The 22,975-nt window shown below is 38.1% G+C and overlaps 1 protein-coding gene across 5 annotated transcripts in view; it reads left to right on the top strand.

The window, feature by feature from the left end:
- Positions 1-22,975, top strand: part of FAM135A (family with sequence similarity 135 member A) — a 96,792-nt gene that overhangs the window by 57,053 nt on the left and 16,764 nt on the right. For all 5 annotated transcript variants that reach the window (XM_075414572.1, XM_075414576.1, XM_075414575.1 and 2 more), the window contains 7 exons: positions 1,846-2,001; positions 8,295-8,368; positions 8,672-8,826; positions 9,079-11,395; positions 13,568-13,728; positions 15,434-15,525; positions 17,522-17,619. In XM_075414572.1, the coding sequence (XP_075270687.1) occupies positions 1,846-2,001; positions 8,295-8,368; positions 8,672-8,826; positions 9,079-11,395; positions 13,568-13,728; positions 15,434-15,525; positions 17,522-17,619 (3,053 nt within the window). The remainder of the gene's footprint in view (positions 1-1,845; positions 2,002-8,294; positions 8,369-8,671; positions 8,827-9,078; positions 11,396-13,567; positions 13,729-15,433; positions 15,526-17,521; positions 17,620-22,975) is intronic.

Genomic DNA, 22,975 nt, shown 5'->3' with positions numbered 1-22,975 from the left:
AAAGAGAAATTGCCCAGCTGACTCCAAAACTTGAAGTATTGATCTGGTGGCTTGGCGTGTCAGTAGTAGCCATGGTAACTTTTGTGTATCATGAATTTGAAGATTATGGAAAGGTGGATTACTTGTATTAAAATCACATTTTGAATTTCTGCATTTATAATTTGAATTCTTTGTTTTTGATGACATCAGATAACAATGTTAGAAGATCAGGCAGTAGTAGCAAGTTGTACAAAAGCATGTTCTCCACGTCATCCCCTCGTCTAGAAGGACTTGTCCTGATGCTGTCTCCTTCTCCTGTTGTCCCTACCTTCTCAAGGAAACACTGTCTACTTCAGATTAGTTAGATTTGTCTCCCCAGCTCTCTCCTTAGTCAGAATGAGACCCAGCTGAACAGCTAACTTCCTTGTCACAACGAAGTTTAAAGCACGGGTTTTAAAAGCTTTTTGCAATATTGTTCATGTTTCACTGCTGAGTGGACCATCTGCACAGCTTCTGGAGAACAGTAGGCTTACCTTTCATTACTGTAGTAGAGTATAACTGCAAGGAAATGTAATACTGGCTTTAAAAGAATATCATTTGTATAACTGGAGACAAAGCCAGCACAGTTAGCTCCCCTGGGCATCTAATGGTCTTGCTTTATGTATTAAAAGGGCTTTTTACATTTACATAGCTTCTGTGAATTCTTTAGTTTCTCCCTTAGCTTGCAAAAGTATGTTTATATTTTTTCCATTTTCTTTCTTTTGTTCTTTTGTGCAATTCTCATAAAAAATTCCACTTATTTCCACTCATCTGCTAAGTTGGTGTTTCAATATTTGGAATCCTTTTTTCTACTTGCTCTTTAGTATTGCGAGAGTTGGGTCTTTACTATCTTTACTTTCTAAACCCTTTGCCTCACTGCCATATGTGCCTGCAATGAGTTTCTGAAAAACTGTAATTCTTTTTTAAAATGGCAGGGAACATAAGCCTGACAGTCTACAATTAACTGGCATGGGACTATATCACAGGATTACAGTACGTTAAGAAAGAAAAACTTGTTTCACACTGAAGTTGTCTTGGTGTCATCTGGTTCTAGGAAACCTATACTATAACACTGCTTCCTGATTATGCTTGGAGTGTGTGTAGATATTTATAATATAATAGGTTTAAACTGAAAGAGGGTAGGTTTAGATGAGATACAAGAAAGAAATTCTTTAGTCTGAGGGTGGTGAAACACTGGAACAGGGTGCCCAGAGAAGCTGTGGCTGCCCCCTCCCTGGCAGTGTTCAAGGCCAGGTTGGATGGGGCTTTGAGCAACCTGGTCTAGTGGAAGGTGTCCCTGCCCATGGCAGGGGGGTTAGAACTAGATGATCTTTAAGGTCCCTTCCAACCCAAACCATTCTATGATGCTATAATATAAATGTTATTGTGAGTTGTGACTATTCTGAAATGGAGAGGTCTTCATTAAATTTTTACGATTGTATCAAAGTTGGACTAACATAGCGAGTATTGATTTTCTGTTTTCTGACTCCCGATTCTTACTCCTTTCAGGCACACTGTATTTTCGCATGTTAGAAAATGCAACAGTTGCAACTGAGTTACAGTTGCCATAAATGAAATCATTGCTTTAATTTAAGGTCAGGAGTCTTGATTCTAAAATACAACTGGGTAATATGTAAAGCAACGTAAAATAATCTGTTAGTGTTGTAACGTATTAATTAAATTCTGATACTCAGACAAAACAGTTCTCATTTGGAAGTTAATTTTTAAATTAAATTTCTCACTAAGATAAAGTACACTTTTTTTGATTTTTGTCTGTACATCATGGTCTCTTCTGTTAATCATGTAAATATTTTTCGCTGACTTCAGAAAATGGAAAATCCTGATGAACTGGCAGAACTTATAAATATGAATCTTGCTCAGCTTTGCTCGCTTCTGATGGCTCTCTGGGGGCAATTTCTGGAGGTCATCACCTTACAAGAGGAGGTCACAGCATTGCTAGCACAAGAGCATCACACATTACGAGTAAGTGTTGACCCTGGCTTTAGGAACTCTGGCACATTCATAGTGCTTACTGGAACACGTTGTTATGGAAGTGCGTATCAAAATGAGACTCTGGACTCTAATTTTTCTAGTTTTATTTAGGAAAGTTAGTTGGACTCATAAAGGGAGCTATTGTATTGCATTTGTTAGCTTGTGTATCATGTTGTTAGAGCTTATTCTTGGAATATAATACATAAAATACATTATTTATGTTTACAAACCAACTAATTAATTGATCTTTTAAATAAGAAATGCAGTTCAGAAGGCAAATTGCAGTCTGTGGAATAAGATGTGTTTGTACAGAATATGTTTTTCTGCAGGAGTCTAGTGCCCACCCTGTGTTTTACTTCCCTCCTGCATTTAGGCTGCCTGTTGACATCATAAAACAAAGCGTACTTTCCTTATGAATTAAGAAATTATAACATTAATAAGCTCTGAAAAGTCTCTTACGTGGGATTTTTAAAAAGAAGACATGTATTGGAAATGATCTGGCGTGTTGAGTATGTGTGTATATGTATAAAAATATATATAGTGAGTACCTACACACAGATCTGTATATGTGTATATGCACTTGCTGTAGGCTTTCTAAATGCAAAACCACAGCAATGCTGGTTCCTATAGTGTTTTCAAGTATGAACGAAAGCGTTACCCTTACTTTCTAATAAATGTATTTTTCCCTGACGTCTTTTGTTGCGAAGGATTTGAAGAAACCTAACATTTTAAAGTTTACAGAGGGTAAAATTCATTAAAACAAAAACAAATAAACAATGACAGCCACTACCCCTGCTTGGCAAACACACAGCTTAATCTTCAGCTGGCCTGGCGTCTTTACTGTCTGACATCACAATTTGTGCATTTGTCTCACACACGTTACAGAATAGGTCATTTTAAGAGATTATCTAGAGGCACTTCTTGTAAAACCAGTTACGGAGAGCTTCTTGGAAGGTCTGGTTAGTGAGAATACACGTTATCAGTGCTTTGTAATAGTCACAATCCAAAACAAAGTCTATTTTAAGGCTTTAGTTCTCAGCTTTGATTTGTCTCGCCAGCATTTCTGTGACTTGCGTCAAAACTCTTTCTGTTTTGGTTCTGGAGGGGAAACCTGTGAAGGAGCTTGGACTGTGGTCTTATGTACGGACTTGATAATATCATCACATTGTTTAATGGGTGAACCATGATTGTGGAAATGGCCTATTCTGGAGAATAAATGGAATCTTTCAGAAAGAGCACAAGGCTTATTTGTTAGACGTGCTAGCCGTAGGAAGGTGTGATCATTTTACTGGCTATCTATGAATCTTACTTACTTTTCTGTCCTTTTTGTATAAGTTCTGGACTGCTTCAAGTTAACTGGTAGAAGGTATGAAACAAGAATACTGTTTTGCTTAACCTGCGCTTGCAGTCAACAGTAGTTACATTAGTATTTGTACTAGTAAGTATTTAATAAAGCCAAAAGAAGTATTAATAGTTTTATTTTTACTGCTCCAATGTTTTTTTTAAAAAAAGAAGATAACTACTAATGATTATATATTTAGCTTCTTAAATATGGTTCTTTTTAAAATCTATGAGGTGAGTCATTCTCTCTAGCTCTCAAATGCCTCAGTTACTGAATTTTCCTGCAGTTATTTTAGGGAGTATAAATCACAGTAGTTAATTATACTATGTGAATTGAGATATTCCACATATTAAAAGTATTTCTGTGATACTTTCCAGTTTGCACGAAATTCGAATAGGAGTTCCCTTCCTCCCTTCTTTAAAAAAAAAGTAGCATCATCTTATTCCATGCCTGCATTTTTTCCCTTTCAAGTTGCTGTTATGCCCGCTTCTTTTGTTATCTGTAACTATGCACAAATAAAGTTTTCTAAGCTGAGCTCAGAGGTGACCCTTCTTATAACTGAGAAAGTTGAACTTATTTATTTTTGAAAGCAATGGCTGTTTGCTATTTCTTATCACGTTCTGCAGTTAGTGGATACTTCATTATCTACCCAAACATCAGAGACTGAAAACGAGATGCAGGACATGGGTAATCTTAAACTTACCTTTTTATTTAGGGCGTGATAGCAAAGAGCAAGCAGGCTTACTCTAAAAATCAAATAATATGGCATTGAGAAGGAAATTTTACCTGAGCAAACTTACAGAGAACCAGCAATGTGAAATTACTTAATTTTACAAACACTAATTTGCAAATGTGACACGTTTTCTGTACCTCAAGATGTGAAGAGCTGGTGTGAATACTTTGTAAATACATGTAATTAAAATATGTGTAAGAAACCATAGCTCCACTGGGCTTCTCACATGGCAGTAGAGGAGGAGCCAGCAATCCATAAATTCAGTAAACCTTTAAATTAAAATGAGGTGGTAAATTTGACATTTCTAAGAGTTTGTTTGGTTGTTGATTTTGGATCCTGTTTTGCAGTGCTTAGTATGATAATTTGTAATTTGTATTAGTAATCTCTTGAGAATTTATGTTCTGAGGGATTCTATAAACTTCTTTTGGGAAACCTGCAATGAATCATGTTTCACTAGAGGCGTTATCTGCACATATCAAGTGACACAGGCTTTCTGGTTACTGAATTTAGTTGGGATTTGAGAGGTGACCTACTAATTCTCCTCTTGAGAGAATATCTGTCCTTTCTGTGCAAGAGTTTTTGCTATACAAAATTCTGTTCCCCTAAACAATCATTTTTATTCTGGCAGTTGATACTCTTATGTGTTTGCTACTGGATGCTTAACCTCTTTTAATTTTACCTTTTCATCTTGCAATATTTACAGACTATACCCTCCACAGGAAATTTCTCCCTGGGCAAGTTTATTATTAATGTAAGGTAAATGGACCTTTTTAGAGGGTGGTTAATCTGACTGATTTGCATATTTCTGTTAAAATATGCCCTAGAAATACCTGTCATCTGTATTTGGTCAAATGACTTTCACTCCCTTTGTGTAGATGCTTATAAAACAGGTATTTTTGCTGAAGTGTTGTTAGAAGATAAGGTTATAATGAAATAATACATTTTAAGTATTTAAAATTATTAGTAATTGTACTTACTTTTACTTGGTTTACTTAAGTATTTAAGTATTTTCAAATACTTTGACTATTTAGCGCTATATTAAAAAATCAGGAACACTTGAAGTGTACTAGAACATCCATCGCATACATTATCACACTGATACAACTATGTTTTATTGAAAAAAACTGCTTAGAATATGTTATTTTATATTACAAGAAGTTTGCATGTCCCTTTGTTCCATAGTGACATCTACTGGTAGGTCTGAACATGCTCTTCCAAAATTATTTCTTTCAGTTTGATTTGTCCTAAAATACGAGAACTGAGAACAAAATCTCAAGACTGCTACTCATAAACATGCAGGGACTCAATATATATTCCACAGCAGTTTTTCTATCTGATTTTTCCTCCTTTTCTGTTTATGTTGGGGGGACCATAAAAACCACAATTTTGGGAAGTCTGTAGGGACTAGGAGTAGCAGCTACAATTTCCTCCTGCCCAGGTTGGTAGTGCCTGAGTCGCTAGCACCAGCTGGTAGTTGTCCTGGTTCTGCAAAGCCTGTTTAACAGCACCCTAGCAAATGCCTCAGTCCTTCCGGAAGTTAAGCACTGATTAAACGTAATAAACTACTGTTGGTTTTGGGTTTTTTCTTCTCCGTGATACTGATTTATGTGGCTTTCACAGCTTGCTTTCAACTAGTTTTATACTGTTGCTATTATGCTAAGAGCTGTCTGGAGCTGGTAAACAGATTTTCTTCGAAAGTACTGGAATTACTTAAACAATTAGAAATGGGATTTACTGCAAACAAAAAAAGCCTTCCTTTTCTGTTTGAGAGTGTGGCAGAATTCTAAAGATCTAGTCTCCATATAACTTCATGTGGTAAAGTGATTGCTCGCATCTGAAGTCAAAACCACCTTGCTTGCCTCCTGGGAAACAGCTTTATCCTCTTTTATTGTCTTGAACCACAGGCGTCTACTAATTGGGCAATATCCTTGTTGCTATTTTATTTCCTATTACCTGATGGATTAGGATCTTTAATTCATTTTTAAATTACTTAGTTTAGAATGCTGGCCAGTCTGCTCTTCATGAGCAGTTGTTCTAAAATACAGTTTTTAACCTGTACAGTTGTCTCGATGTCTGTTGTATAACAACCTTCTCCCTTTCTGGGGGAAAGGTCGGGGATCAGCTCTGGCAAAATCATGTGTTGTGGTTAGAGATTGGGGGTTTAATGTTTGTGGTTTAGCATTTGTTTGTTTTTTTCTCTTAAGCACCTTGGAGCAATTTTTTTTGCAGTTTTTCTTTTATTAAAAGAAAAAAGAGGAAAAAGTAGAAACTGCACAACATAAAACTTCATCCAAATGGTACTCTCCAAAAGTATACTAGGCAGTGTATCAGGAGGAAGAATTAAGTCCCCTGCAAGTGCTTAACTCTGAACAAAAGTTAATGTTCTGAAAGTTGATGTTTGCCAGTTAGCATGCAGGATTTTCCTAGTGCCATGTCTGTGGTCAGGGTGGGCACGGATGCTGGCCGCAGATTTGAGTGAAGTGAAAGACCTGAGGCAACTGAACTAGGTCTGATGCCTGCTCCACCGGATACACTGCAAACTCTCACAGTCTGTTTGGGAGATCAGATAACTTAAGAGGAAGATCCAGAGTATATTGAGGAAATACAGGAGTAGAGGACCAGGAAGAGATTGGTAAAGAAATGATTAGGTAGACTGGCTATGTCGGTGGTTCTCTTGAGTGGGACAGAAATTTTGCTTTAATTGATATAAACTTTTGATATAAACTGATTTTGCTAAAATAAAAATTGATGTAAACTGATTTTGCTTTAAATTAATGTAAAAACGGGTCCAGAGGAGGGCCATGAAGATGATCAGAGGGCTGGAGTACCCCTCCTGTGAGGACAGGCTGAGGGAGTTGGGGCTGTTCAGCCTGGAGAAGAGAAGGCTCCGGGGTGACCTTCTAGCAGCCTTCCAGTACCTGAAGGGGCCTACAGGAAGGATGGAGAGGGACTTTTCACAAGGGTGTGTAGTGATAGGACAAGGGGCAATGGCTCTAAACTAAAAGAGGGCAGATTTAGATTAGATATTAGGAAGAAATTCTTTAGTCTGAGGGTGGTGAAACACTGGAATAGGTTGCCCAGAGCAGCTGTGGCTGCCCCCTCCCTGGCAGTGTTCAAGGCCAGGTGGGATGGAGCTCTGAGCAACCTGGTCTAGTGGAAGGTGTCCCTGCTTATGGCAGGGGGGCTGGAACCAGATGATCTTTAAGGTCCCTTCCAACCCAAACCATTCTGTGATTCTATGAAACAAATTGATGTTTATGCTCAGGTTAATGCACAAGCAGTTGGCAACAGCCACTACACAGCACATTGTCTTTTTTGTATGTCTTGTTACAACAAGGAAGATCCTGTCATACTGCATTGAATTGCGTTTTCTTGTTGCAGGTACTTGGGCAGTTGCAAAAATAAAAGTTCTAAAAATGCATCTAGATTGAATTAACATTTTTATGCAGTATTGGAAATGTGAGAAATCTTATCTTGCAGAGCCTTAACTTTGAGATTTCTAGATATTACATTTTCAATACATTGTGTAGTAAATTGCTGTATAATTCAGACTTTGTATTTCCACACTATGATGATAAAAAAAAAGAGTCCTATGTTATAAAATACAATTTTAGTAGTGTATGTTTATTGACTTTAGGCATAAATTAAGTCTTGAATACAGTGCTTTTAGCTAGCATACATTTTGTTATGTCTTTGTCATTTGCAGCTGAAATCTTTACAAACAAAAGATTTTTTTGCACAGTAGTTTACTGGGGGCTAGAGAGCATTTATGGAAAGTTTGAAACGTCCTTTTCTGTATTTTGAGACTACAGAGTATCTAGTGGGTTTCTACTTCTGAAGGTAATCTTCAAGAACATTCAGAAGTGTCCTTCAAACAGTCATTTCCTTTCTTCTCATTGAAATGTCTCTTAATATTTTTGTGTGTTATTGTTTCAGGTGAGTTTGATTTGGATGATTGATTTGTTGGTAATGAAGTTTTCAGCAGGCAGTTAAATCTAATATAATTTCCCTCAGTAATCCAGTGCACAAATTGAAATTCGCATTTCAGTCTGGCATCGTCTTCCCTCCCACTCAGACTGAACACTGAAAAAAAAGTAACTGTCCCTGTAATACATACAAGTTAATGACATTGCTGTGTGGGAATGCTAATGGATTTTCAAGAACTGTATATTATATAAAATAACCTCCAGCTTTATTTGGATCTTGCAGGTGCGCAGATTTGCAGAAGCATTCTTTTGTCTTGAGCATCCTAGGCAAGCTGCCCTTGCCTATCAAGAACTACAGTGAGTAGCCTTTTGAAGTACACAGTATGTAGTGTGTAGTACTATTACTCTGTAGCTTATGTTGTGTAGAAATCCTGTCTTGCAAAAATACTTACATAACAAGATCACGAGAAACTTATGTTCAAAATACAGATTTGAAGTTTTTTAATGAGTAATGTAAGGAGTTATTAAATAACTATGAAAGCTATTAAATAACTCAGTAGAAAAGCTTCTATGAAAGTGAATTAAACTACTGCTAATTTCTAGTAATGTACAAATAAACAGTTCTATGTTTTTCATGTAGGACGAATTCCTTTTTTTCAGTGCTCAAAGTCATCTACAGATGTGTGCAGCTATCAAAAACACTTCCTTCTGCAGTTCTCTTCCACCGCTCCCTATTGAATGCAGTGAACTAGATGGAGATATGAACTCCTTGCCTATAATCTTTGAAGATCGGTATTTAGATTCAATCACTGAAGGTAAACACACCTCATAGTGCAGTTTTCTTTTTGAAGAAATGAGCAAAAAGTATATAAAACTTGAGTGTTTTTTTTACATTTCTTGGTGGCTTTAAAGGAGTACATTTATTTGCTAGGAAATGTTTCTTTAATTTTTGAGGATGTGTAAAGTTTTACAATTACTAGTGTTTTATAGCTTCAGTTACCTGCATAATCTTGTAAACAATCCTTTTTCTTCGTTTCCTCCCCTCCCCTTGCTTTTTTTGGTGAAAGATCTGGATGTACCCTGGTTGGTAGTTCAGAGTCTTCCAAGGTCAGAGTCCAATAAACTGGATAAATTTGAGGCTGAAGAAGGTTTTGTAGCTGGTTTTACTAGCCCAGAGCTGAAAATAAGACCTGCGAGTGCCTCCAACCTCTGGCATTCAGAAAGTGAAAAGACGCTACCAAAAACTTTGAAAGGGAAACATGAAGATGCAAATAAATCCAAAGTTAAGGTTACTAAGCTCATGAAAACAATGAAACCTGAAAACACAAAAAAAGTGGTGAAACAGAACTCTAAGGACTCTGTGGTCTTAGTAGGCTACAAATGTTTGAAAAGTGTAGCAGTGGAAGATGCCTCTACAAGCTCAGAAGGCAGGCCTTCATATAATGCTAACAAAGGGTCGGACCCTACCTTAGGTGGATTTCCTTGTGATACAAAGACCTGCACCAGGCAAATATGTCAAAGAGAACTTCTGTTTTTGCCATGTGGAACTGAGGAAAAGACTGCCAAGATTGAACGTGTCCAACCAGGTCCAGGTAGTCCTGTGCACTGTGAAAATGTGGCTATTTTTGGTAGACTTACTATCTCCCAGACAGGTTCTGGAATTGTACAAGCAGATGGTGCTTTACAACCCAGAGGTACGCTTGAAGGTTGTCATGGAGGTCAACCAGCTTCCTCAGGAGTCAGGACAATTGAGGTTAAACCGAGTAATAAGAATCCCTATGAAGGGGAGAAAGTAACTGTTCACATTGGATCATGGGCTGAGTTTCCTCAAGATGGAGTGCAGGGAGAGAATTTGCAGACACCCAATATTCCATCGTCAGTATCTGGAAACAAACTGAATTCAGGTGAACAGGAACCAGTGCTTGAAAAGGAAGATGTCCATGAAAGAGACTTCCGACATACCAGTGGCATGTTGACAAAAATGAAAGGTAATCAGCCTACTCTTTCTGCAAAAGAAAATCAGCTTTCTACAAGTGGAGACATGACTAAATTACCAGATGTTAGCGTGACGTATGCCTCTTCTAGGTTTTCAGATTCAGGTGTAGAAAGTGAACCAAGTTCTTTCGCAACTCACCCCAACACTGATCAGGTTTTTGAAAATGTTCAAGGACAAAGCACATACAATGGTGAAAGAATATTTCCTCAGCTTTTACTAAAACCAGACTGTGCTATAAAAAATGCAATAGAAAGCCATTGCACTGAGAGTACCAGTGCTGTAAGTGAAATACAGTCATCCCTGACATCCATAAATTCTCTGCCTTCGGATGATGATGAGCTGTCACCTGATGAGAATTCAAAGATATCTGTTGTACCTGAATGCCAGCTAAGTGACAGTAAAACGGTGTTGGATCTTGGAGCAATTGACTTGCCAAAATGTGATGACAGTAAAAAATCAAACACCAATTTGCAGCAACAGTGTGTTGTGTTTTCAGGGCACTCGGATAACAAAACGCTGTCTAGACATTCCTCGCTCTCAGGAACAAAAGATCTTTTACACTTAGTTGTTTCAGATGAGGATACATCTACGGATGTGAAAAGTTACAGCCCCCAGGAAGACCTTGGCACAACCTGCAAGGACTCTCAGGACCTTGAAAGGCATCTTGACACTACAGAAGAAACGGTTAAATTGCATTTGGAAATTACTTGCGTGGGTGAGCCATCGGTTGTTTCAGGTTCTTCATCTGTAAATGCAGTGTATGAAGTTGAAAAAACAAATGAAGGAAAACATAATGAGCCTTTAGAACTAAAACAGACAACTGAAGAAGTGGCAGTAGCTAATAGTGAAACTGGTACAGATAATCCTTCTCCAACCAGTAGTACTGACATAGTAAAGCAAGGGCTTGTCGAAAACTATTTTGGCTCTAGGAGCAGCACAGATATTTCAGATATTTGGCCTATGGATAACAGCAATCCAGTTAGCCCTCAGAAGGAAACATATGAAAAACGAATTATTTGCTCTTCCCAACAAGATGAGGAAGAAGAGGAGGATCAAGAAATGATTGAAAATGGGTATTATGAAGAAACAGACTATAGTATATTAGATGGAGCTTCCAGTGCTGATCAGGATCATGGCTCAGCAGAAGGGAGAGCCCTGAGATCTGAAAGGATTGATAGCGGGCATCTGCGAGATGGAATGACTGTGCCTCCTGTCTGCACTCCTGGTTGTCTGTCTTTTCCTTCTTCTCTGAGAGACTCTCCTTGCAATGTTATCTGTTCTTCAAGGAATAAATCTGATGCAATTACACAGCAGCCAGGCAGCACATCCTACAGCTCAGCTTCATCTGTTTCCTGGTATGAAAGCTCCCCAAAACCTCAAATGTTAGCGTAAGTGATTGTTTTGCAACAAAGTTTTTTACTCTTAGAAATGATGTTAATGTATTATAGAAGGGGAAAGGAAGCGTGGTTAGGCTCCAGAATGCCCCCAGGGCTGTGGCTTGTGGATTCTGCACGTTGAAGTAATGTCACGTTTTAGATGTTCAGATAGAAGGTGTGATAGCACTGAATTTCTTCTGTGGTTATCTTGTAATTTCACACGGTTTGACAAACTTCAAGCAAAACGTGATTTTTTTCTGCTTCTCTAATATGCTCCTTTTAAAAAAAAATTATCATTTGGCTGAAAAGTGATGTCATAATGGCTAGTGAGCATAAAAATGGTGTTTTATGAAATGGCAGCTGTTAAAATAACAAGCATAGGAAAATATGCTTTGAGTTTAAAAATGTAAAAACAAAAACATTCTGTAACTGGTTGTCCATCTAAGTAGTTAAGTGAAGCAAATGTGCAATGCTAGCCAAGGTGGTGGCCTTAAGTGAAGCAAATGTGCAATGCTAGCCAAGGTGGTGGCCTTATTTTTCAATCTTGGCTTCAAATACCCCAAATGTAACACCTCAGACACCATAGTGCTCTATATTACGCTGCAGTTTGGGTGTCAGGAACGCCAAATTTAGAGGGACATCAGGGATCCCAGATTGCACCTCCCCTTGCTGTAAACATAGGAGTTTCCCTGATAACCCCCTGCTGCTGCTGACTGAACATGGGAAGCAGCAGCTTAATATGTTGTGTTGGAAGTAAAACGTTGCTATCAGAAAGAAGAAGACTTAGAAGGGAGGTGAAAACAAGGAGAACGCTAAGCAGGCAGAAGAGATAAAAGACCAGATGGTTTGTGGTAAGCGGCTGAGAACAGGAGAAAGGATTGAGCAGTGGTGTAGGAAAACAGGTTAGAAAAGAACTGTTGTGGATGTCAACCAGCTTCCTTGGGAGCGAGGACAATTGAGAAAACTACAGAAAAGTAACTTCTGAAATACTGGAGACTGGGCACTGGCATGGAATAGGAGGGATGAAAAGCAGAGGCTATTTAGGGTGTTCTGTAACAATAGAAGAAAGAGGGAACTTGGGGTAAAGTCAAGGACTTGGCATTGGGGAAAGCAGAGTTTCCCAGAGCATGGGGTAAGTGAATTCCAGAGGGCACGGTCCGCTCCATACAGAACCAACGTTGGCACCTTCAGTTCAGAAAGCACACCTTGAGTACAAACTAAGTAACTTCTGGTGTGGAGTGATAAGACCAACTGCCTCTAGTGGTTTCTGTTTAGGATGACTTCACTGGGGATTGTTCTTGCCAGTTAGAGAGGAATGAACTAAAGATAAAGCTGGGAAAACAGAGAACAAAAAGTAGATTGGGAGAAATACTGAGCAGGTGGAGGAGGATGGGATACAGCATGATGCTGTGAGGAATCACGCTGAACAGAGGCATTAAGGAGGGAAAAAAGCGTAAGGAAGCATAAAGCTTGAAGAGCTGCAGGGAAACTGATACGCAGTTAATTAGATACGAAGGTCATACACAAAAAACTGAGGGAAGGGGAAGAAAGGGAGGAATGCAGGGAGCTCCGAGCATGTGGGGTGCTCAGCTATTAGAAATGGTGTAGTGTACGCCTTCATATAATACCTAAAAGATCAGAGGTCTGGATCTGCGTGCTTCTGAAGCAAGTATCAGTTATTCAGCCAGCCAGCCAGAGTTTCTGATGAGCAGTTACAGCACTGGCTCCAGCTTTCTGCTGACCTAGGAAATAGGTTTTACGTTTAGCAAGAGTTATCAGAAGTCACTGGAAATCTTTACCTTGACTTCTGATTGGTTATAATTCCTATAATTTTCTTCTTGCGTTTAAACAAAGCCATTGCTTGCTCAAGAGCAGAACTAACCCAGAATCCTCAGTGGTTTCAGAAACACTTCATTTGCAGAGATGTTCAAAGGAGAGAAGAGAGTAAAGCTTGGGGTATTGATTTTGCTACAGAGGAAAAGGGGCTATAGGAAGCTGCAATTAAAAGTATTTTGAGGAACTGGCTTGTTTTGTGAAGACAGTAATTTGATAAACATATTTTTCTTCATATCAGTTACATAGAAGACAAAGTAAAAAAGACAGTAGAAAACTGTATCTTAGGAGATCCTGCATTGGTCTGGCAATGGTAAACATTGTTTTATCATAAATATGGTTTTGTTCCAGTTTCCTGCAGGCTAAAGAAGAATTGAAGCAACTTAAACTTCCTGGGTTTATGTATAGTGATGTATTCAAACTGGCTTCTTCGATACCTTATTTCAGTATGGAAGAGGATGACTGTTCAGAAGAAGGAATACATCTTATAGTCTGCGTGCATGGCCTGGATGGTACGCTGGGAAATGTGATATTGAATGAGACAGCAGTCCCGATTACCAGTCAGATTTAGCTTTTGTCATTTGAAATCTGAACTGAATGCTTCTGAAATAAGTTCACTGGAGGGAAATGGGAATCTGATATTGTACTGCTACATTTGACAGTGTGTTCCATAGAATCGTTTAAATTAAGAATTTTATGTAACATTTGCCTTCAGTGAAACTTTCATGCACATAAACCCATTTTATGCCATAGTTTACATTAGACACATTTTCCAGTTTTTTATGTCGTACAGGTGTTTGTCCATATCATGATAATAGAATGGAGTTACTAACAAAACAGTTTTGTTTAGAATTTGTAATGTTACATTGTCAAGGAAAATAAAATACATGTATCTTGTTAGGAAAAAATAGTGTATGTAAAATGCAGTGAAGTGTTTATAACGTTTTAAAAGGTTAGATTACTGAATCACAGAATGGCTGAGGTTGGAAGGGATCTCTGGAGATTTGTCTAGTCCAGCTTCCCTGCTCAAAGCAGGGTCACCTACAGCAGTTTGCCCAGGACCCAGCCCACTTGGGTTTTTGAATATTTCCAAGGACGGAGACTATACTATAGTAGAAATGAGAAGAACTCTTGCTGTTTGAAAGAAAGATTAGAAAGTTTACATAGCTTGAATATATTCACCTGCTTTTAGTTCAAAGCGTACGTGCATGTTAAGAAGTAATGGCCCCTCTAGTTACGTTCATAACTTTCTGCCATCAACGTTTTTGTCTTTTGTTGAGAAACTTCTTAAATTAAGAAGGTAAGGATTCACAAGGGGGCAATAGATAGAGTATTGGACTGGACTGACACTTCACAGCTTTCTTGTTAATTTTTCAAATTCCTAAGTTGAAAAAAACACAGAATAGTTTTTCTTTCTTCCTCTCAGCAGAAAGCATCTGTTGTTAAGCACTTTTAAAACAGAACTCAGAAATGTTCCTTCTTACTAGCGTAGAGGTTCAAGTGCTATTGCATGCCTGGAATTGACACAAAAGTTAACTTGGCCAAAAAACCTGTTGTTAAAAAACTGTGTCTTTGAAGGCTTAGAAAAATCCATACAGTTAAAATTTTTGTATGAAATGGTGAGTTCACTCAAGTTCTTTCCTGTTAATAGATTTAAATAAAAATCTTGTTCTCTAATTAAGGCACAAAGGGTACTCTTTCTTCAAAAGCATACATGATCACTGATGTAGACAAATCTTCAGGATGCTAGTTAAACTGGCATTGGTTGTCTTGGGTACCAGTCTGAATGTATCTTTATCTGCTGACAGTCCAGCCTTCTTATTCTATGAAAATGTTTACTTCCTTCACTGAATTCTTTAAGCTATCTTAAGAGTTCTTTAATTGACTTTTATCAAAGTTAATTAGGTTTTCAAGGACATAGCGTTCACAGTGCTATGTATCTGTTGGATGCTAAGACGAAATCAAACATGACTTCCTAAATCCTTGCTTTTTCAAAACGGTCTCTGTGTTCAATGCCATTTTTATAGACCGTTTTGTCACTGCATTTGGCATTGCACTTTATCTTACTGAGTCTTACTGAATTTTAATTAAAGCCAAGAATATCATTAGCTGTGTTTAAATATAAAGTTGTGCTGTAGCTTCATTTCAGTATTCTTAAGTGCTTTTATTGCAAGTTAACTTCACAGTATCTAACTCTTGATTGTTTTTCCTTTTAAGGTAACAGCGCAGATCTAAGATTAGTGAAGACTTACATTGAGCTAGGGTTGCCTGGAGGGAGAATAGATTTTCTTATGTCCGAAAGGAATCAGGTATTTGCCAACAAAAAAAGATTTTTTGCAAAGCAGTAAACAGTGTGCATCTTCAGACATTATTCAGTGGCACTATCGTGTTGCAGTTTACCACATTCTGTGTATTTTTATTGTACTCTCAGAATCCGTGATTTGATGTGTGATTTGCGTTAAGTAATTACAAAACCTAGTATGATATTGAGGGTGAATATATAAGGAGTAACATTTGTTGCTGCCATTTTGTTGTGTGTACTGGTATCTCCTAAGATCTCAGAATAATCAGTTAGGATTGCAGATAAAATACGCTCTATTAATGGCAGAAATGGGGATAGTGAAAACTGGTGTGGCAAGAAGAAAGATGTATTTCACAAGATCTGAGAAATACAAAACACCTGTCTCTTGCTCTTTTGTCAGTCTACTGCAAGATCCACATCATGACACTGAACCAGTATCAAACTACCTCGTGTTAAGCTTTTGCGAATTTTTTAATTTTGTGAATTTACTTTAAGATGAAGTAAACTTGACAAAGCACAGAAGACCAATTTTTCCTTTTTGTGTGTGTGTTCCATATCGTATTAGACATACTTCAGGGATGAATTAGGACAAAGAGTCTCCTCAATGGCTCAGACGAAAGGTTCATACAGTGCAGTAGTGTTTTTCTGGCCATAGCTGCTGGGATGCTTTGCGAAGCAGGCTGGGCAGGCACCAAGCCATGCTTTCTCTTTTTGGCTGTCAGCAGTTCTGAAACTTTCTGATTTGGGAATTCCATTGAGACCACTGAGCCGGATAGCTACTGACGGACTTTTCTCCTTAATGTTGGCTGATCGTTTTTGAATGCTTTTACTTCCGGTTTCCACTGCATACAGTTGAGATTAATTCCATGGTTCATATACATTACTAATTCAGTTGCAAACAAGGTGATTTAAACAAATCCTCCTACAGCTTGTTTTGGAAAAATAAACCAAAACAAACCATTCCTCGTTTTACGCTTCAGTTCATTGTTTTATAAACAAGTATAAATTCTCCCTCAGGAGGCAACTGAAGAGACTTAGTCTATTCAGTATTTCTCAGAATCGCATGTGAAACAGTTTCTGGTCATCCATTATATCCTTCTCTGCCCACTTTCAAACTTCTTGTCATTTAAAATAAGATGATCAGAACTAGATGGGGCATTTAAGATGCTTCTGCATTATGGACTTACAAAATGCTGTATTGATACTTTCTGTTCTTTCCTTACTTTCCTAACGTAGCTGATTATATAGAATACAGATGTATAAATTATTGTTTGCATATATGTTTAGGGCTGTTTTTCCCTGTCTAATATTATTTTGCGTTTCTTGCCATATTATCACCCAGGCATGCAGTGCTGTAAGATTGTTCTGGATATTTGGTTCAGTCTCCAAACTCTGAGATCTCATTATTCTCCTTCCCTTTCCCAGATCATTTGTCAGTATGGTGAACGCTGCGGATTTCAGCACAGATCCTTTGGAACTTGTGTTGAAAGATTTTAGGCAGCCTTTGCCTACTGCTTTTTAAATTTCGTACTGCTAATCATTATAGAGAATCAGCTGTGAGTTGGGAATAAGGCTTTAAGGATTTTGTTTGAATGAACAGTACTAATGTAGACTCTTTCTGCGATTGCAGTAATTGTCTCATTTCTTGTTTCATGGGCAGCGTGGTTTAATTCCAAATGTGCAGTTTGCTCTTCTGTTTCACCACAGATAAGAGTATGTGTAGAGAAAGGCTTAGAAGTAAGGTTGGCTGTGTTATGTTAAGATTTATTTTGGTGTATCAGAAGAAAGTAGTCTTACAGTCAAGTGTGTATCGTATTATTCCATGTTACAAGAAACAATTGTAATAACTAGCTGTAGTGTTTGTATTCAAAGTTAATATGGATGCTTTTATTTATGTGCTGTTGATCAAAACACTGGGGAATAGGAATTCAGACTGAATGCAGAATGTATATTGCTGCATTAGAAAAATACAGTTATTATTTTTTATTTCTTTTATTTTACAGAATGATACCTTTGCTGATTTTGATTCCATGACAGATCGCCTTTTAGATGAAATTATACAGTACATACAAATTTATAATCTAACCCTTTCAAAAATCAGGTAATATCTGTTCTATGCTATTTATAGAAATAAACTTAAAGCTAGAGCCCTGTGTTGTTCTGAACTGTGATGCTCAGGAGCAGGCCAAAAGAAAGATGGGAAATAGAAATTCAGGGAGGTGGAAGAGTAAGGGAAAGGAAGACAAAGGAGAGAGGAGGAGTTCCCAACTGAAAGAAAACCAAACAGTGTTGTAAGCTTACCTAGTCCTGTTGGTGGTTTTAGGGCAGAGTTAAGCATTACTTTCAAGGAACTGCTGTCCTGTGCTTCCTCAGAGATCCTGCATGGTAGGGTTCTACAGAAGAACAGATAATATTTTGAGAAAGCTGAAGGAAACCGTAATAGCACTATGTCAAGATAAAAGTAGCTTACATCTAATTTTATAGTCTCTTCACCGAGTGTGACGTGGCAGACTGTCTATATTGTCATTCCTGCAGGAAAATCCCATCTTATCTGTGACATAGAAGGGCAGGTGCATGAGAAAAATATGTCATTCTTTTGACGTTTTCTGATTGTTTCATCTGCTAAAAAGCGTGTTCTACATCTCAATAGAGGGCTCATCCCAGTCTGTGCATTCCTGTTCCCTTTTTCAGTTACTTCTGGGTAACTACCTGTTCCATTTATTTTCTCAAAGTAGGGTGCACGGTTTGGGCAGACTACCTTACTAAGTTCGCTGTGTTGCTGGAGTTAGCTCGTCAGCAGATGAAAGGAGAAAATTCAAGCCCGAGTTCATCCATTTGTTTAGGCATCCTCAAATTATACATCAGGAAGGTTTTTTTAATCTGCTAGCCGTATTAATTTCCTACAAGTTTCTGTGTGCTCATGTGTTTGGCAGGCCTTATTCAGCTAGAGAAGACATCTAATGTGTTTAAACATAATCTCACTTTTTAAACAAGTGTTTCTATTTTTGAGATAGACAAGATTTGACATGGTTAATTTTGTCTAAATCAATGTTTTTTTTTAAAAAAAAAAAAAAGCACTGTGTGTATTTGTGTTACACAGACTGCGTGGTAGGGCTCTCAGTGTGGAAGAGCAGAGTTCTGTAACCCACCAGGACACGCTGACATCTCTGTCATGCTGTGGTCTGAAGGCTGTAAGGAGCAAACCCACCCAGTTAGTTTCTCGTTACTCGTACTTGAGAACTGAATTCTCATTTGCTTTTCATTTACTTCTCTCATAAGACTTTCAATTTGTAAACATTTTTTTTTCGGTTTTGTTTATTACTTGTCACTTGAAAGAAAAAAGAAATTATCAGTTTTTATTTTAGTTTACTTCTCACTATGTGTACTTGTCTTTGGCCCTGACGAAGCAGAAGTCTCCGTCTCTCAACTTTAGCTTTTCTTATGAGAAAGTTAAAGCTATCGGCAAATACTGCAGCTCTTTACTGGTATCTGCATGAGAGTGCTTGCAGAAAAAGATGTGCTTATATGCAATTCCTTGAAGGGGTGACCCAGAAAGCCCAGGAAAGTACTGTGGAGAAATAAATCCTCTGTTCGAGTAGCCGATGCATTCCTACCGTGATTTGGCTGTCTCACAGCAAAGAAAGCGCACTTTGTGCTAGTTCGCCATGCTGTCCGGAATGATGCTAGTTTCTCCTCGTAAAATCTCCCTGTCTGCTAAAGGAAGTGTCCTCTGTACAAGTGCTGCTCAGTAGCTGAGAAGAATCAGAAATCAGTCTCCAGACCAATAATGATTTTGTGTGACAAAAAAGCTGACAGCATTGTGTGTGAGAAATACCTGTTCAGTCTCTCTTTTACACTCAAAGTCTTGTTACGGGCAAAAGGGAACACACTTCATATGCAGAGCTAAGGATTTATTGTTAGTCCAATTAGTGTTTTAATAATCTAATTAAAAATGCAGCAAAAAATTACTATTAGTCTAGTTACAGTAATACTAAAATTCTTAGTCCAAATTTATACTGAAAAGTCCCATTATCAGTATGGCTAAAGGTGTTATACGGAAGCTTTCTAGTATCTTTTCTCAGGTGGTAGGCTCCGCTTCCAGCAACTGTCTGGGTCCTGAGATCGGTGGTTTCTGCCTTTGCTAAGCAGTGGGACACCAGTGTCCTGGGGCTCCAGTGTAAGGAGAATAATGGTCACGGTGGGAGTTTCTGCCTCCTCAGCCTTGGGTCTGCCTGGATTTATTTTCATACTTTCATGTTCTCAGTCTGCCCACATGCAGATTTTATTTCGTTTCCCTTTTACTCTTACCCCCCCGCCCCTTCTTTGTTATCCCTAGCGCTGGCTTTCCTTCCTGTGTTGTTGTAAGAGTGTGCTTCTGCAGTGACTATGAATAGAGCATTGGGGACCTCTGGCACGTGATACCTGTGTCTGCACTCTTCCACACCACGCTTTATTCCAGTGATACACAGTTCAAGCCACACAGAGTAACTACTTGTTATTAATAGAAACTATAGTGAAACTAAGGCAACTTTAGGCCTGACTTGTTACTTCACTGCGAGATGATTGTTGTCACAGCCAAAACAAACTAAAATGAGCTCAGACCAAGACAACTCAAGAGAAGTTCTGATTCTGTGCTGTCGAGTCAATGCAAAGCCTTGTGCCTTCAAGTAATGGCAAATTCCTAGTTATTGTGCTACATTCTTATACAGAGATAAGAAACGGCACTTCCTGTACCATCAGAACCCAGAGCCATACTGTAGTGTCACCTTCAGTGAACCAACATTTTTGGTACTGCCAAAGCTAGTATTGGTTATGTCACCAGTGCACTACCTGACATGTGCATTGATCTCCTCTGAACAAAATCTACAACAGTGTAGCAAGCATGGACTGGAAGATTGATTCAGACCAACAGCAGTTTGTCTTACCACTGTTTGGTAAAGGATCACAGAATACATTGAGGAAACCTCTGGAGGTCATCTGGACCAGTTACCCGCTCATACCAGTGCCACCTTCAAAGTTAGTGCAACTCTGAAGCAAGTCAAATTGCTCAGTCATACCTGTTCAAGTTTTGAGTATCTGTGAGGATGGAAGCTGTTCCAGATCATCACATAGGTAGGAAGTAAACCACATGCTCTTACAGAGTACTTTCAGAAACCAGTTTCCTCATGTCAGTTCTTACATAAATTTCTGATCACTGTACTGGACTTTCACGCAGTTGGATTATTCAGCCTGTCATCCTCTTCCCTAAGTAACATTGACTTACAAAGAAAGCAAGCAATTTTTCAGACTGTGCATATATTAAAACATGTTCATCGTTTCAGCACCTTTTTGATTATGGATTTTGATGGATTTATTTTTTTCTTCCATGAATTTTTATAGTTGGACAGGATTTTTGGTTTGTTAGCACAGAATAATGAGGTTTTACTGTGTCTGTTTTTCCAGTATGATCTGAATTGGTAGACTTGTGTCATTAAGCGCTTATAACTACAGTATAGTTCTCTTACTTAAGTGTATTGAGTTAATGATACTTCGTATTCAAAAGATGGTAATATTGCCACCTACTGTTCATAACTGCCTTGGTTTTGCAGAGCATCCCACAGTTGCAGGTATCTGAAACAATGAGCAGGATGGGTTACCTTTTTGTCTCACACTTTCAACACCTTTTTTGAAGGGTTCTCAGCTTCCTCCCTTTTCCTTTTTGATTTGAGCAGATCCTTAAACCTTGCTCTATTAGAAAATAATATTAAAGGCTTATTACGTGTTCACCTAAACATGTGAATTTGAACACAGTGTATTACTGTAACCTTTGTTATATTTCTAAGCCTTTACAAATTAAGAACAAGTGTTTAATCTTTGAGGTAGAGTCACATAGCTAATTGTGAGCACCGTTTTGTCCTCGAATGGATCTTTCATGTTTCTGAAGTTTTGGTTCAGGTACGCCCATATTCTTGAGGATGATAGGATTGATTGATGGGTCACTGTTTCTTCCAGTGACGAAACTGTCCTTTCTTATGCTACAATATAAGAGTTTCTCATCCTTTTATGATGTTTAAAAAATAGTGGATGAACTGTCAAGAGAACATCTCTGCTAATGTTCAGAATTTCTTTAGAAAATAATCTCTTACTTAAGAGCAATTGTGTGATGCAGATCATCTTCAGAATTAACTCACTCAATTTCTGTGGACATTTTCTTGTTCCTAAAGAAACCTACAGTTTTATTTTTCTTGTATGGACTTTATTATGTACGCCAAGAGAATGGTTTTAAATTTTAGTATTCAAGAAAGTCAGCAGCTCAGTATTCTGTTTTGCAAATGTTGTGCTGACAGCACAGAGGATACATATCTTTCATTTCTAAATTAGTTAGGCAAACATAGCAAACTGTGGCAAAGAATTTCTGATATGGCAGCAATTCTGAAAATCTAGTAGTAAAAGAGAATGGGAAGAATATACATATATGCTTGAACTGTGTATTGGAAGGAGCAAATAGCCTAGTCTGTCATACAAATGTATAATTATGTCAGGGTTTAGGAGTTCAGGGGTGGCCCTGCCATTCTATAACTGAAAGTTTGAATTTTTTCATGTAGCTTTAAACTGGGATTTTCAGAGTCAGTAATTCTTGCTTGGGGAGCAACAGTCAAGTAATTTTTTAGCATTGTATTTTACACAGATACTACTGGTAGCTTTGGTTTACCTATTTTTGTTAATGAACGTAGTGATACAGAGCAAACGGGAAGGACAATCTTATGTGTGTAATGTTGTGGCACATATAGGATCCAGCCACTGTAGTCCTACAGTATATTTTTGGATAGTTGTCTGTCCTCTCCATGTCCTGAGATTACTTTTTGTAAAACGGGAAGGCACTTTTTCTTTCTAGTTTTGTGAGTCTTGTCTCTACCATATCCTCTTTAACTCAGTGGCTAGGATGATGTGGTCCTTACCTCAGCAGGGATCTGTAAGCATAATTGCATAATAATTACAATTGCTTTATTTTGTAGTGTCCCTTCTAAAGAAATGCTTTACGGAGACTTGCGGGTATGACAGTAGGCACCTCCGATGAAGTAGTAATTATTCTTAGATACATGAAGCTAAAGAGCCCCATCCATCTTTCCCCTAACTTGCTTAACCAAGGAAACAACTAAATGTAATATTCTCCTGGCAGACAGGTATTTCTTCATTTGCCTTGCTTAAGCTGGTAATCACTTATTTTGGTCCAGCTGCTAGCCAGATTTGAGATGTTGCTTCTGTTTTAAAATAATCAGATTCAGTTAAGTAATGGGTTTCCCCTTATAGGAGTACTTTTGGAATCCTTCTCCACCGGGTTGTTTCAGTAACTCTCACACATGTATCATATTGACTACCATCACATGCCAAAATAGTGATTTATTCAGTCATGCACAGCTCATAAAATATTTCCTGAATACTTGGTGCTAGGGGAAATATAACCAGAAATAATTTTC

Source organism: Opisthocomus hoazin, chromosome 2 (genome assembly GCF_030867145.1).
Source record: "Opisthocomus hoazin isolate bOpiHoa1 chromosome 2, bOpiHoa1.hap1, whole genome shotgun sequence".
NCBI lineage: Eukaryota > Metazoa > Chordata > Aves > Opisthocomiformes > Opisthocomidae > Opisthocomus > Opisthocomus hoazin.
The sequence above is the reverse complement of the archived record's forward strand: the minus strand, read 5'-3'. Positions and strand labels throughout refer to the sequence as shown.